The 14,430-nt window shown below is 37.7% G+C and overlaps 2 protein-coding genes across 3 annotated transcripts; one reads left to right on the forward strand and one right to left on the reverse strand.

The window, feature by feature from the left end:
- Window positions 1-227: 227 nt before the first annotated feature.
- On the reverse strand, window positions 228-10,121 carry pld6 (phospholipase D family, member 6). Of its 2 annotated transcripts, XM_041786256.1 has the most exons (5): window positions 9,963-10,121; window positions 8,307-8,382; window positions 8,032-8,213; window positions 5,548-5,777; window positions 228-1,379 (listed from the first exon to the last, which is right to left on the reverse strand). In XM_041786256.1, the coding sequence occupies exons 3-5, from the start codon at window positions 8,208-8,210 to the stop codon at window positions 1,144-1,146; spliced, it is 645 nt and encodes a 214-aa protein (XP_041642190.1). In that variant the 5' UTR covers window positions 8,211-8,213; window positions 8,307-8,382; window positions 9,963-10,121; the 3' UTR covers window positions 228-1,143. The 2 variants fall into 2 exon arrangements, with proteins under 2 accessions (XP_041642190.1, XP_041642191.1); XM_041786257.1 differs by lacking the exon at window positions 8,307-8,382.
- A 94-nt stretch (window positions 10,122-10,215) lies between these two features.
- elof1 (ELF1 homolog, elongation factor 1) lies at window positions 10,216-14,187 on the forward strand. Its single transcript, XM_041786259.1, has 4 exons — window positions 10,216-10,356; window positions 10,566-10,700; window positions 10,809-10,879; window positions 12,719-14,187. Exons 2-4 carry the CDS (start codon window positions 10,585-10,587, stop codon window positions 12,781-12,783), a joined length of 252 nt encoding a protein of 83 aa, XP_041642193.1. The 5' UTR covers window positions 10,216-10,356; window positions 10,566-10,584; the 3' UTR covers window positions 12,784-14,187.
- The last annotated feature ends 243 nt before the right edge of the window (window positions 14,188-14,430 follow it).

The following is a 14,430-nucleotide window of genomic DNA, read 5'->3' on the forward strand; positions in this document are numbered from 1 at the left end:
CAGTTCGGGCCTTATCAACAGGCATCAGCCTGACTGTAGGGGTAGTCATGCAACAAGGTATGTTCATCATGTCAAAACCAGATCCACTTCAATTGGCTTTTCAATCCTAAAAATGTTTATATTATTACTAAAGCTGTGGGAATACCAGCATGCTGCAAGGGCTTTCATGTCAGAGCAGGAGGGAAAACTACAGCTGCAGGGCAATGATGCAGCAGACCTGCCAAAACTGCAGAGTGAAAAGTTTTTATTGGTGCTTGACTAACATAATAGCGCCTGAAACCACAAAGGCACACCCAAAATAATACTCTGGATTTAAAACCTACTTTTAATGCTGTATGAGGTGAACTGAGGCGTGTTTGTTCAATTTTTGGCATCAAACTCAAATTCCTAACTAGTCCAGATAATCTCTTATTTCTCAAGACTATAACAATCCTGGATTATCCCTTGTTTCAAAAAGGAAATGCAGCATGTAATACGTTGCTGATAACATAATGACCATCAAAAGGGTCATTACTTTGATCTAATTTAACAAATATGATAATTTGGGTGCTGGTTAGCTCAGCTGGTTGTGCAGGCGCCCATATACAGAAGCTACAGCTCTAGACAAGTCAGTCACAGAATCAAATCCCAGTCCTCACACTGTTTGGGGTATGTCTTTCCCAATAATTCCAGTCTTTCTCCAGCTATCAAATCAAATAATGGCAAAAGCCCCGTCAGTCTTAACAAATGTAAAAAAAATTAACTTTTCTTTAAAATCAGTTTTTCTTTAAGTTTTCTTAACACAAACAGAAGTATCTTCTTAGGAAATGAAAAGTTACAATGCAGATGTGATCACATCTTTACCGCATTCTCAACTACAAACAACTACAGGCCATTAGCTCTGTGGTAAATAAGAAAAAACAACACCTAACCTGGCAAGTCACATTACTCTAAGTCAAATCAGGTTTTTGTTTTTCTGATGTAAACAGTTTAAAAGCCTGCCATGAAACGTCATTTGAACAACTCCACAGAGAAACAAGAAAATGTTAAATTATGTGGCTACTTAAGTGTCTGAACTAAATACAATTATTTTAAAGAACACAGTCTACCTCAAAGTTCAAGAGCTTTGAGTCCACACTGATCCCAACTCATCAGTAATTAACTTTAGCAGTGAGCTGGTCTGTGGTGTTGAGCTGGATCATTGAGCACCCATAACCTGTTGAACTCCTTGATGAATGGATGGAGCAGATCCGGCTCATCAGTGATGATGATGTTCTCCATGTTGCCCTGCACCGCTTGCAGCGTCCAGTTGAGGGAGCCTGTGATGAGCAGCCGGCCGTCAACCACTGCAAACTTGTGATGCATGTACACGGAGCCCACGTCACAGCGCACACAGATCCCTGATGACCAGAAGGGGAAGATAGAATATTCTTCAGTACTTAGAGATGTTTTTATCTGCTCTATTATTTTTAGTGTTAACTCAAGACCATTAAACCCTACTCTCATTCAAGAGATAAGATTAATCAGATACAAATATTCCCTAATAAACTGCGCTGCCCTAAGCTTAGGAGTTGTGTTGTGTTAAATAATAAAGTGTATTTAAATTTCTCCACAAGAACTGCAGAGACTTTTTAAACTCACTGCATTATTATTTTATGAAATGCTCACAAGCATAGTTTTCTCCCTGATTCTATGGGAGAGGAAGAGGAAATGCTGGAATTAGGAAAAAGCCAAAATTCTACATACATCAATGAAAAATAAATAAATAATCAATGTTGATTAAGGGTCTTTTTAAAGCTCTTGTGAGAAATGTAGGTGTGTGTTGATTTGGTGCCCCCTGTAGACTAAGCAATTCCTCTCATCTCTTCTCTGAACAAATCTCTCAGGCTTTTTTTCCACCGTCAAATACAGTGTGCTATTATTCATTTCATCGGACACCTACGCCTTGGCAGCAGTCTTAGATATTTAAATTACAGTGTAAATTAATCACTGGAATTTTTGTTAAAATAACCCACTTTGTCCGTTGCATGTCACAGTCGATATTAAACTGAAATGTTGTGTTAAAAAAATTAAGTCTGATCAGTGTCTGTGAGAGACCAACTTCCATTTTTTTAAATTATCTTTTGTGACTGAATCAAACAACCAGTCAGGAATAATTTGCAAGTTACTAACCAATCACAGAGACACAGTGAGAACAAATTTTTTTTTTGACAACAGTCAAGCTGCAAACTTGCAAAAAAGACTTGTATAAGATAGGCTGTTTGTAATCACGTGATCCTGAATGTCTGCTGGGGGTCAGAAAATGGGAAACAGCCATTAGGAATAAGTTGGAAAAGAGGAAAGTTAGTATTTCACAGTTCTTAATTGACATGTACGCTGCAATTATCCCCAGGGATTTTCTACATACATTTAATACGGTCCCTAGACTTTACAAAAAGTAAGTAATATTTTTGCCACAGTTTCACAGATTTCATCTAGTCAGATGAAGATAGATGAGTCTACAGGAGTCTTGGACTGAGCTTAGAGGCTACCTGAGCCCCTTTTACATATTAAAAAAACCCTATTTCATCACAAACATGCTTTTTATTGAAACAGTGATATACTATCGATCAAGTAAACCTTATTGGGTAAGAGACTAAGTAAAGATATGCCATTCATGAATGAGCCTGTGCTATAAAACGGCTCTTTAATGTGAGGCACTGCGGCTAGCTCCTGTTTAAGTGCCAGTTTCCTTTCCTCCATTGTTTGTTGTTATTTAAGCCACATTCAAAAAGCCAAACTGGTACCAAATGAAGAGTGGTTTGGGAGCCAAACCACCAGCTCTACTGAGCTGAGCCAAATCATCTTGATCATTGCTTTTCTCATGAGTGGAGCTGGAGATTCGTGAGATGGACATCAGCTGAGGATACATGGATAAGATCATCATTTAATCTGCTGAACCATGGCAAAATTATACTCAAACAAACTGGATTGCTGGTCCATGTACTGGTATTTTGTGAATTATGTAATACTTCTGGGAAAAAAGAGTGGCTCAAGAATTAAGAATGTCTTTTTTCACACCTTGAACACTTGGCATATTGGTAAACAAAACATGAACTTTTTGGTAGCACTTCTCCATCCAGAAATCACTTCTTGCCCCCCAAAGCAGTGTCCTCCTGCAGCGTGACATCATCTGCCTAGAACCTGCGTTACAGTAACTTCAAAAGTTGGAGCTGGGAATGACATCAAGCTGATCGCGTTTCAGTTATGGAGTTGGTAACCCTGGGCTGTACTGTACTGCAAGGTTCCTTCAAGTTTCCAAGTCTGAATTTTGACTTCAGGGGTCATTTAGAATGACGTATCAAACTGGCATCTTGAAATTTCCATGTTCAGAGATTGACTTAAATGCACCATATGCCTCAGATTAAAGCATGCAAAGGACCCAGCCTCCATAGTTTACTAAGATTTAACTAAAATGAGACAGTCTACAGAGTATTCCATATTTGTGTCACTAGCCAGACCCACCGTTACAGTTATGCTTCCAAGTCATAACCATGTCACAATAGCTGTGCTGATATATGATACCCTCTTTACAATGTAGCTCCACTGCAGGCAAACCCATTATTTATCTTCATGAAAGAGCGAACAAACTATACTGAAATGTTTTCAAACCAAACAAAACTAAATTTAAAGAAGTAGAGGCTGTTTATCTTAATCTTAATTAGATTTTTGATTTTGTTATGTTGTTCTAAATTTATTCAATTCTAATACCTTAATTTCTTTTGATTTATGTATTTTATTAACTCATGCTTGGTCTGTATTTCCATGCTGTATGCCACATTGTGACTGTAATGTCAGGCTGGGATTACAAACAATGGTTTAAAATAAGGAAAAGGAAAAAAATGGCACACAGTCAACTTTAGGATGTTTGGCAATGGAAGATTCACTGGATGGATCCTCTAATGGATGGAGCATGAAGGCTCAGTTTGTCGAGGAGCCTTAGATGCTCTGCTGTGACATAATCATCTTCAAACGCACAGAAATACCATGGGTTGGAACGCTCATATTGCTTACTGCCACTTAAAATAACTGTAGAAATAATTGGATTTCATGCTGGGTCTTGTTTGCTATTGAAGGTCCTCAAGAGACATCAATAATCATTTCTGATTCATAACTAAAAACCTATCACGAGTCTTTATACGTCTCCTCTAAGCGTTTTAAGGTCATATCTCCTTGTACAATAATATATTTACTAAGACACTGCATGATGCATTGATTTTATTTTTCTGCTATCAGCTCATTGATCTCCAAAAGATGCTAGTTTACTTATAATGCTGAGTACAGCTGTGCACTAAATACATTTAATTAATATGGATGTAAACGATGTCATTGAAAAAGTAGTACTGATTTTGATCCTGGACAAAAATCTAATGTTTTTTTTTTTTTTAACTTTTCTTTTCATTTCTGTACAAGGGATTTCTATTGGCTCTAACAGAAGCTTTACTTTAGAAAGACAACTGATGTCTGGTTGCAGTCTACCAATTTTTTAGAGTGGTCTGCAGAGTAAACCCTGGCAGCAATTAGACATACAAATTCTCTAATGCAAGGGTAAGAGCATAGCCCTATGAAAAAAATGTACAAAAACAATTACCAGCAACATGTTTTTAAGTGAAAATTTTCAAGGCAGAGAACCATGTCCTTGTGACCCTCTGCTTTTTGGAATATTCAGTTCAACGATGAATAGAAGAGTTAATGTACCTGGTGATTAAAGGTTAATGCATGTTGAGTTTTGACCCTATACCACAATAAGTCCCCCAAAAATAATCCTCTAAGAGTACTTCCCTGCAGTTTCAGAGTTTGCATGCATCCATCAACATTACTTTTATGATTAAATGTTTTTTCAGGCAAACCCTGGAGTATGAAAACAAACAGAAGCAGCAAACTGAGCCAAACACTGTGCTCAGGTGCCAATCAGATTCAGCTATTTGAGGATAAAAGCTGATTGTCCCCGGTGCCAAAGTGGTTCTCGTGAGGTCTGCAGTCAACATACACAAACTCTTAGAAACACTTTGCTTAATGAAATTCACTGCCTGGTTGCCAATTTCGTACTTACTTAATTCTTACTTAACCATACGCACTAGCAGTAATTCATTAAATGCAGACGGCTGGGGGAGAAAGAGAGACAGTGTGAGTGTGACACGTGACACAAAATCTTTCAGAGCTTTCAGAGCGTGATTACTCTGACTCGTAGGAGCTCTTGTAGTGGCAACCTCCATTCAGACAGACAATTCCTATCAGCTCTCTATTCACTGCTGAGGAAGCGGGTAGGGCTTATTGACAATGACATTTATGATTCAAGAACACACAGTGAGCACCTTTTGTTGGACAAGATCCACGTCATCCTTTCCTTTACCTTTAGCTCCATTTGCCAGTAATAATGACCCCACAAAGGTTGGTGTGACTTTCAGAAATCTTATAAGATGACTGACCCATGAGCCTTTATTTTTGGATGCTGCTGAAAGTGGATGATTTGTCACTCTGTAAAAGTCAGGCAACACAGAAACATTTAAAACAACACGTCTCCCTTACCGGCCTTGCGGAGGACCCCTATCTGGGAACCATTGATGGCAGCGTAGTCCTTGTCAGTGAGGACTCGGATGGTGACGCCCTTGCTGTGCAGCACTAGTATGGCCCTGCCCAGGTCCATGTTAGAAAAGGCAAACACACACAAGTCCAGGGAGGAGGAAGCAGACAGGATGTGCCGGAGGAGACGGGAGAATGACGTCTCGACATCATGAGGCAAAGAACACAGACAGGTGCTGAAAGAGGAGAAAATGAGAGGGAAAAGAAGTGTTTGGACTTACAGCATCATATCCTTACATTTAAGAGTTTCCTTAAAATCCTCCATGCTGCTTCACTGTGTACAAACACATATCCAGAATAAGGTTGTAAAATGCTGATACTGTGAAACGTTCCATTTCTACGGGTTTAAAATGATATGGAATTGGATTGAATTGTGCAGTCCCTAATGTCTGTGGATTGAGAATTGAAGGATCCTAACATTTAAAACATAAAGCCCTGTTGGCAGGATACTGCTAAGTTGACACGCCAGATCAACTCATATCCATTGCATGAATGTATTTACATTCATGTGGGAAAGCTCCCATAGAAAATGTTTGGGAAGGGCAGGACTTTTCAAAAAATCTTGAGAAGGTGATTGGAGGAACATTATGTCTGTCACATTCATGACGGGCCAATCAGAGCGACAAATTGTGTGGTGCACATGTGCTACTTTTGTGCAGGCTACCGCTGTCTTGGATTGTTAATGGCGGAGCTTTATCTAAAATAAGTGCCAAGGCCAGTCAGGAGACTAGTGATGGGAATTATGGCTCTTTTCAGAGATCCAGATCCAGTCCTTATTTATAAGGAATTTAATATTACTTGTGCATTTGTGCAATTTATATATATTACATATTTATACATTATCAATTTTTCAGTATTTTACTTGCCTTTTTTGCTGATTTAACATAAGAAATGACCTAATATGACTTAAATTATTGATCCTGTGGTATCTAAACCACTATCAAGATCATTTGAATTTTACTTGAATAGTTTCAATTCTGGCATCATCACAACCCTAATCCAGAAGCATATATATTTATCTGATTATATATGTATTCTATATATTTATAATATGCTGTTATCATATCCAGACTGTGAAGAAAACATTGGTCATGTCACATTTGAAGAATAAATTTAGGGTTTTTAGATTTTAATTTAGATTTTAGCAGAAAAAAGGCTGTGTCAAAGCCAAGCATGGAGGATGTGGAGCATGCACAAAACGGCTAGGCCAGTGCAGTCTGACTGAGTTGAAGTTTATGCAAGGGTTAATTAGTCACCTATCACATATCTCGATATGTTAGTCCAAATTAAAGACATTTTATTTAGGGCAATTTTAGTCATACCAACATGTAAACACATATTTCAAATATCCAATGGGACTGACACATTAATCCATGTGTTAAAAAAGTCTGTGGGAGATTCACTGGGGGAAGGGGGTAGAGAAGTTTGTAGAAAGTTTAGTTTGGTGTCCATTAGTTAGGGTTTATTTAATTGCCAATTTGTTTTGTTTTTATTTAAAGAGTTAACATATTGCTCAATTTAAAGTTAAAAATTGCCTGTACAATTTAAAAAGTTTTTTTATGTTCTTGATCAATCATCTTTTGTTCCTTATACAAGTTCATATGTCATGTTGGTGATAGGAATAGTAGTCTTGTTGTAGTTGGAATTATAAGTTGTGCTAGGGTAGGTAGAAGGGGAAGGTGGAGTGTTAGACTAGTCTGGCAGGGGTGAGTGCAAGACCCAGTGCACCTCGCCCTACCTCTGCTTCCTCCATCCTCTTGCTAAGCTGTTAAAGGTGGCAATGCTGGTTGGGCTGGAATGGCCATGTGGTAGGGTAGGTAAGATAAAGAATATCTCCATGTTAGCATGGTGGGTGGTAAGACCTAGCATGTAGGAGGGTGGCTCTCGGTGGCTGGAGATCACTGTTCAGCCCTCTGGAGATGTCGTGGGACTAACTGACCCCTGGTGAAGTGTTGGTTTCTCGCTGCCCATTGATGAGCAAGGTTGACTTGTGGAGGCGAACATTAAGGATTAAACAGACTTTAGGGACTTCTTCACTGAGAGCTTATCCTTTCTGTAGAACACAAGTATCTTGTGTTTGCTTCAGATTTGTTTTTCTCTTTTGTATATAAAAGAAGCATCTGTTCAGGAACTGTTCATGCACCAACACCATTTCAACAGTATCAACTTAGTGTTTGTATTGCAAAAAAAAATAAAAAATAATAATAATACCCCAGCCTAGAAAGACTACCAATATCACAACCAATATAGAGGGTTGCTTTCATAAAATGACTTCAAAAATAAGACTAAACTACTACTGACCATCAGTATCTTCTTGTTTTCTGTGATGTTTTGCACTGCTGGCAATATTACCGCAACAATCAGCTGTGATTTGGGATCATAACTGTTGAATCTTTCCTCTTAGTCCAGAAAGCTAACGCCTTTACTTACAAAGGTGAAGTGGGATTGAAGATGCGCTCCACACAGGCCAATTCTGAGGGAAAGAACAGGACCTCATTGCAGCTCCTTACAGGTCTGAGTCTACGACCCAGCCAGGCAAACAGCTCCAAACTGAGGGAAAACGCCACCACACCCAGGCCAATTGCCTTTACAGTCCATATCACAGCCATTTCCTACATAAGAAAAATATTGTAAAATCCAATCAAGTGGTGTCATGCAACAACAGTAACTTCATTTTTCAGCCGACATGACAATAAGAATGTTACCTTATTAACACTCAGGTTTATGAATTCATAGTCATGCCTTCTTAGTTTGAATGATCTTCTGCTTTACAGTTTTGTACTGTCAAAGAAATACAACAATGCTCAAAGACTTGACTCTTTAAAACAGGTACCATTTACATGGACATGTCACATGATAGAAGCACAAATAATTAACAGAAATGGGATAAAATCACCAAAACAGTCATTAAATATTTTGGGTTTTCATGTTGTGTTTATCAGCTGAGTATATCCACTTCTGCAAGTGAGATCTACCAGTGTTTCTACTAGGGCTGGGCAATTAATTGCAAATTAGATTAAATCGCAATATGGCCAACTGCAATTTTCAAATCACAGAAGCTTTAATATTTCTTTAACTTGAAATTTGTGTCAATACCATTTTAATAAATGTATCTTTTGCAGCTGCAGAGACTTTATGCACATTATGCAAACATTGAAGTGCCAATTTTTTATTATGGTTTACAAAAATCCTCCTTTTTGTGTTTTATGAATGTTTTTTTTTTTAAATCAAAATCAGTGACATGAAAATGATAATGCCCTTAAACAAAGCAAATGACATCATATATGCAACACGAGCAAAAATAGTTAGTTCATTCGAAATAAAACTGATGAAGCCTAACGTTACTTCAGGAAAGTCATACCCCAGCTGCAGTCAGCTGGTAGACCCCCCCACCCCAGCCACCTCCTCTATAGCTTAAAGCTTGTTGCACCCCTGGATTCAGATTCATGCTACTATGGATTAATTGCTCCAGAAAAAATGTCCTTGTTTTTAATACACATGATCTTATTCATGGAATAATTTATTGCTTAAATTTGTCAAAAAATATGTAAGATTTACCAAAGAATAGTTGCATATTAAATCGTAATTGCAATATTTGGGGATAAAAAAATTGCAATTCGATTATTTTTGCAAATCGTTCAACCCTAGTTTCCACACACTTACAAAAATGAAACTGAAGACTTCTTCAGAACTTTTGAAGCACTGAACCGAGAAAAATTAATGCCACTTTGCGTGGACAAAAATGAAGGCATGTGAGACATTTCAGTACACCAAATTAGGGCTGAATTTCATGATTTATTACACTATTTATGAAATATCAAATAGTATAGGACAAAGACGTTTTTTGCCATAAACATCCCAATTTGATTCGTTTTGGCACATTTAATGCCTCTATTCTACCAATACACCGTACAGTCATATTATAATAACACATTTTAGCATGATTTCTTAAGCTGAATCTAAGCAACGCAAAAAAGAATGATCAAAATTACAGTAAATTAGCCAGAAAACAAAGACTGGATAATGACGTCTAAGTAAGAACGCCCTTTACAACTGAAGACCTTTCAGTTGTAAAAACAAGACTTTCTTTAGACTTTTAAGGCCTTAGATTTTAATTAATTATTATCTTAGAAAGAGATTAAAAGTTGTACTTTAAAAATTGATTGTTTTATTGAAATGTGGACACGTTGACCTCTCACGAATGGGAAAGTTACAAATAAAGTAATCACTTTCTGTGGCTTTAAACCATTACCAAATTGTTTAGCTAGACCTGTTGGTTTCATATAGTTGGGTATTTCAATAGTATATCGCAGCACCAAATAATGCAGTTACAACACAAAACCCACTCAAAACAGTCTTACCGTCGGTAGTCTGTAAAAGTAAAAACTCTATATTTCCAAAATTATGTCGAAGGTCATGTTTAATTTAAACATAAAACTCAAAATGTTTTGAATGCAACAGCCAACACCGCGTCCGTGGCTTAGCTTCTGTCGCCACCACGCGGGAGAAGGCTGTGTCGACTGTGTTTACGTCACGTCCAATCAACGTCACTGACGTGTCAGACAGCCAATGACTGGCCATACAGCAAAAGCTGTCCTCCAATCATTTAACAGGAACAGTTGCTGGTGCCGGGTCTTACAGAAGATTGTTTCCTCCTAAATACAACGTGTATTTCCAACCTCCAACACCTACGAGTAACAACATTTAACTTTTACGTGTTGACATATTACTACTACAAGTCCGCGGAAAGTAGAGGTATAGTACGATGCTGCCTTACCAAGTCTGTTTAAATTGGGTTTCAACTGTGTCATGTCATTTGCTGTTCTTTAGAGATCAACAACAAGAGGGCTAACATTAGCCTGCTAACTTTAGGTTGTCAACAGTATGTTAGGGCAGCTGCTGGCTGGATGTGTGTCGCATATGTTCCTCATGTTAAAGCCACCTGTTTTGTCTCATTCATTTAGACTCGATTGAGTGTGTGCAATGGGTCGACGGAAGTCCAAAAGAAAGCCCCCTCCGAAGAAGAAGATGACAGGAGACTTGGAGTCTCAGTTCACCTGTCCTTTCTGCAACCACGAGAAGGCTTGTGACGTCAAAATGTACGTTTCATGTCACCTTAAAGCTATCCCAGAATATCATGATCAAGTTTTAATTACTATATTCTGAGGTTGTTGTTAACAGCTGTTTAATTTGTTTTTTGTCAACAGGGAGAGGAGCAGAAATACTGGGATAATATCGTGCTCAGTCTGCCTGGAAGAGTTTCAGACCCCTATCACCTGTATCCTTAACCACATATGAATTTTCATATAAAAAAGGCAGGCCTTGAACTGCTATTCCTAGAGCACGTCTAGATCTTCTGTACAATAACATCTGTCTTTTTCATGTAATTCACTGAATGCAGCACTACTATACAACACAATAGTTTTCTCAAGTGTCTTCATTGTCTTCATACACAGAAAATGTAAATAAGTGTGACTAATAGCCCAGCTAGCCTCTTTTCTTTGATGGGATCAGATAAAGCTGTCATGACCTAGTTGTGATATCCTTAGTTGTCATGGACGTGGCTCTGACTACATCTTGAATTAGCTGTCTAATATGCAACATTTTGTTTTCATGTGAACGCAACTTGTGCCAATAGAAATTCAGAACAGACAACTACAGAAAAAGTTTCAGATAAAGAAATGCTAACTTATGAAGCTCAGCAAGCATGAGCAAATCTCTGCTGAATGTCTACCTGTAATTAGCACAATTTCCCCTTAAAGAAAACCAACAGGAAAACAGATCACTGACAGGGCTGAAAGAGAGTCCAAGATAAGATTACACTTTAATCTCTAATGAAGAAACTTCATGCCTCAGAACCACTCGGCAATATTTTAAAAACTTCCTTGAAGGTTTTCAAAACTACCCCGAATCTATTTAAACCACTAGATGGTAAAGACTGTGCCATGAGTGAAGATTATTTTTTCCAAAATTAGAGAACTACAGCTTCCAGGGGGCTCTCACAGCACAGTTACTAGAGAGTAATTATGCCTGTTGTTTTCATAAAATAACAGTTGTTATATAAATGAACCACTCATGTCTTATTTTTTCAGCATTTTAACCCAGAAACATGAAAAATAATTAAGAATTCTTCTGGAGTGTTTAGATATTCAAATTTAAGAAAAAACAAGCTGTGTTACAACTACCTATTCTAAGTAGAAAACAGATGAATGTATAGCATTGTTGTTGTTTTATTAGTTTTCTTTCTACCCTTCCATAGAAAAATCTATTTTCATACAGAACAGTAGTTCTCATCTGGTCTTGCCTCAGGACCCATCACCACCTCCTTATCCCTGGGAGGACATGCATGCATATTTCACCCAATTACCTGTAATTACATGGAAAATGTGGTTGTTTTTTGAGAGATCTTGAAAAATTAACATATTATGGGAAAACCAGCTCAGGATAACAAGGTAAATAAGTAAAAATCTTGAGAAAACAGTAATTTATTGGTTATAGCATGAAAATGTTGCTGCAGAAAACAGATAAATGGAGTACATTTGAATACATGGATGTATACCCTGCATCAGACTCTCTTATTCAGCATTTTTCAGGCACACACTGACTACCTGCATCAGTACCACAGCCTGCGTTTGAGTCCAACCCACCTGTTGAGAACCACTAATATAGAGGACTGTGGAAAAGATAGAGCAGGAATTAGACTCTTTCATTTAAAGATTTTTTTGTCCTTATTTAGATACATGAGTGGCAGAGCAGCAGAGAGAGAGAGATGGGGAATGACTTGAGAAAGGAGCTGCAGGTTGGCTTCGAGCCCAGCCGCCTGCTTAGGGGATGAAAGCCTCCACCAGGGACAGAACCTAACTGCTAGGCCACCAGTGCCTATGCTCTCATTTCTTGATCTTATTTCTATTAAGTATAAAAATGTGTATTGTGTAAGAATCCAGTTTTATCTGGAAAACTACTTATCTGTTGTGTGACTAACAAGCAGCCAGTTCAGTTTAGTTTTTGTTTTTATTTTGGTGTTTTAAGATTTCTAATGTTTATATGATTGTGCTTTTATGTAAAATCTTACTTTCCAGGCAAGAGTTCCCTTTCTCCTTAACCCACTGCCCCTCAGACCTGTCAGAGCCAGTTGATGTGTACAGTGACTGGATAGATGCCTGCGAAGCAGCCAATCAGTAGCCCTGGTGATGCCGAATGTCTATCGGGGGGCGGGGGGGTGGAGGATGATGATGCGGCTGGTGAATGCAGGCCCATCAGGATCAAGCTGGTCAAGGGACAATTCTGAAACTTGAATTATTCAGTTTTCTGTATGGTCACTTGAGTTTTACAGCTATGTGAACAGAAGTTTTCACTGATGAGGTCTTCGTCACTAAGTGGCTCTGAAGTGTTCCTGTTCTTTTCTGATTTCTCCCCCTTTCTGTGTAAGCCACAACTCTAGTGTTCAGTCATTATGAAACGAGTTGTTACATAATTTGTGACATGCAGTGATGACTGATTTTTTTTTCTTTGCACCTTGAATGAGGCATTTTATGTTTGTTTTATTAATTTTATTTGATGGGCCTCTGAGATGCTTTGGATGAAAAGAAGCTCTTAAATGTCAACCAAAATGTGATCTTTCTTTCATTTTTTTGGAAACACCAAAATATTATTAGCTGCTTGAATGTTCTGTTATGAAAGAGAATGTGAGAATTTAAAAACAAATCCTAATATTGGTATTTTAATGTGAAATGGACAGTGTCAAAAGTGTTTTGGGCAAGAGAAATGGGAATATGTGGATCTTTAAAATCTGAAAAAAATCACTTGTTAGAAATTGTTCATTACACACTAGCTGCAGGACCTAACTTTTTTTTTTTACAAAGTGTAATCTAATAGTGAACTCTTCCACACATTTGAGGCAGGATGTTACAGTTTTATGTTCACAGTAATAATTACCCACAGCTCTCAGCATCCTCTTGATGACAGATTTGTCACAACATCAGATTGTTCCACTGGAGAACGGAAAGGAAATGTATAAGATTAATCTACAGATGCTAAGTTTAAAAGTTTTGAATTGTTCTGAATTTATTCAGTCAATATTTTTTGGTTAATTTTCACAAAATTAATTTACTTAAGGGGTATATTTGTCAGTAAATAATTTGCAAAGAGTAAAGATATTTTTTCTTATTAAAGAAGCATGAAAATATTTAAATCAAGCTGTGCGAATTTCACAAAATTTTGATCTTGAAAATAAATGAGCAATAACACTTGAAACAATCTAAGCTGGTGTTTACAACTATGTCAATTATACAATTAAAGAACATGCACACTAACATGAAATGTGTGGAAAACCAGAACCACTCGTAAGTTTGATTAGAGTTGTTTTCCTATTTGTTAAAGCAGTTTTTGCACATCACACTAGCACTGTTTATGTCTTATGCAGGCAGGCTGGTATATATTAGCATAATAGTTCCATTTTTAATGCTTGCCCATAAAGAGCAAAGCCAAATGGGCTCAGATTTCTTTTATGTAAACAGACCTGGCCAATGGGGCTTCACATCACATCGCTAAACATTATGAGGCGTGGCGGCCTTGTTGGGGTACAATAGTAAACAAACATTGAGTGAAAATGCCTGAAAGAGATTGATGCAGCTCTCAGTCAAGCAGCTTTCTTAGGCAGAAGGAGAGGCAGCCTTTTAGGTTCATCCTCTCCACCTGTGGAACAAGCTTCCTGAATACAGGTACATCTCAAAAAATTAGAATATCATGAAAAAGTTCAATATTTTTTGTCACTCATTTCAGAAAGTGAAACCCATGTATTATATAGACTCATTACACGGAGTGAAATAT

This window comes from Cheilinus undulatus, linkage group 4 (genome assembly GCF_018320785.1).
Source record: "Cheilinus undulatus linkage group 4, ASM1832078v1, whole genome shotgun sequence".
Taxonomy (NCBI): domain Eukaryota; kingdom Metazoa; phylum Chordata; class Actinopteri; order Labriformes; family Labridae; genus Cheilinus; species Cheilinus undulatus.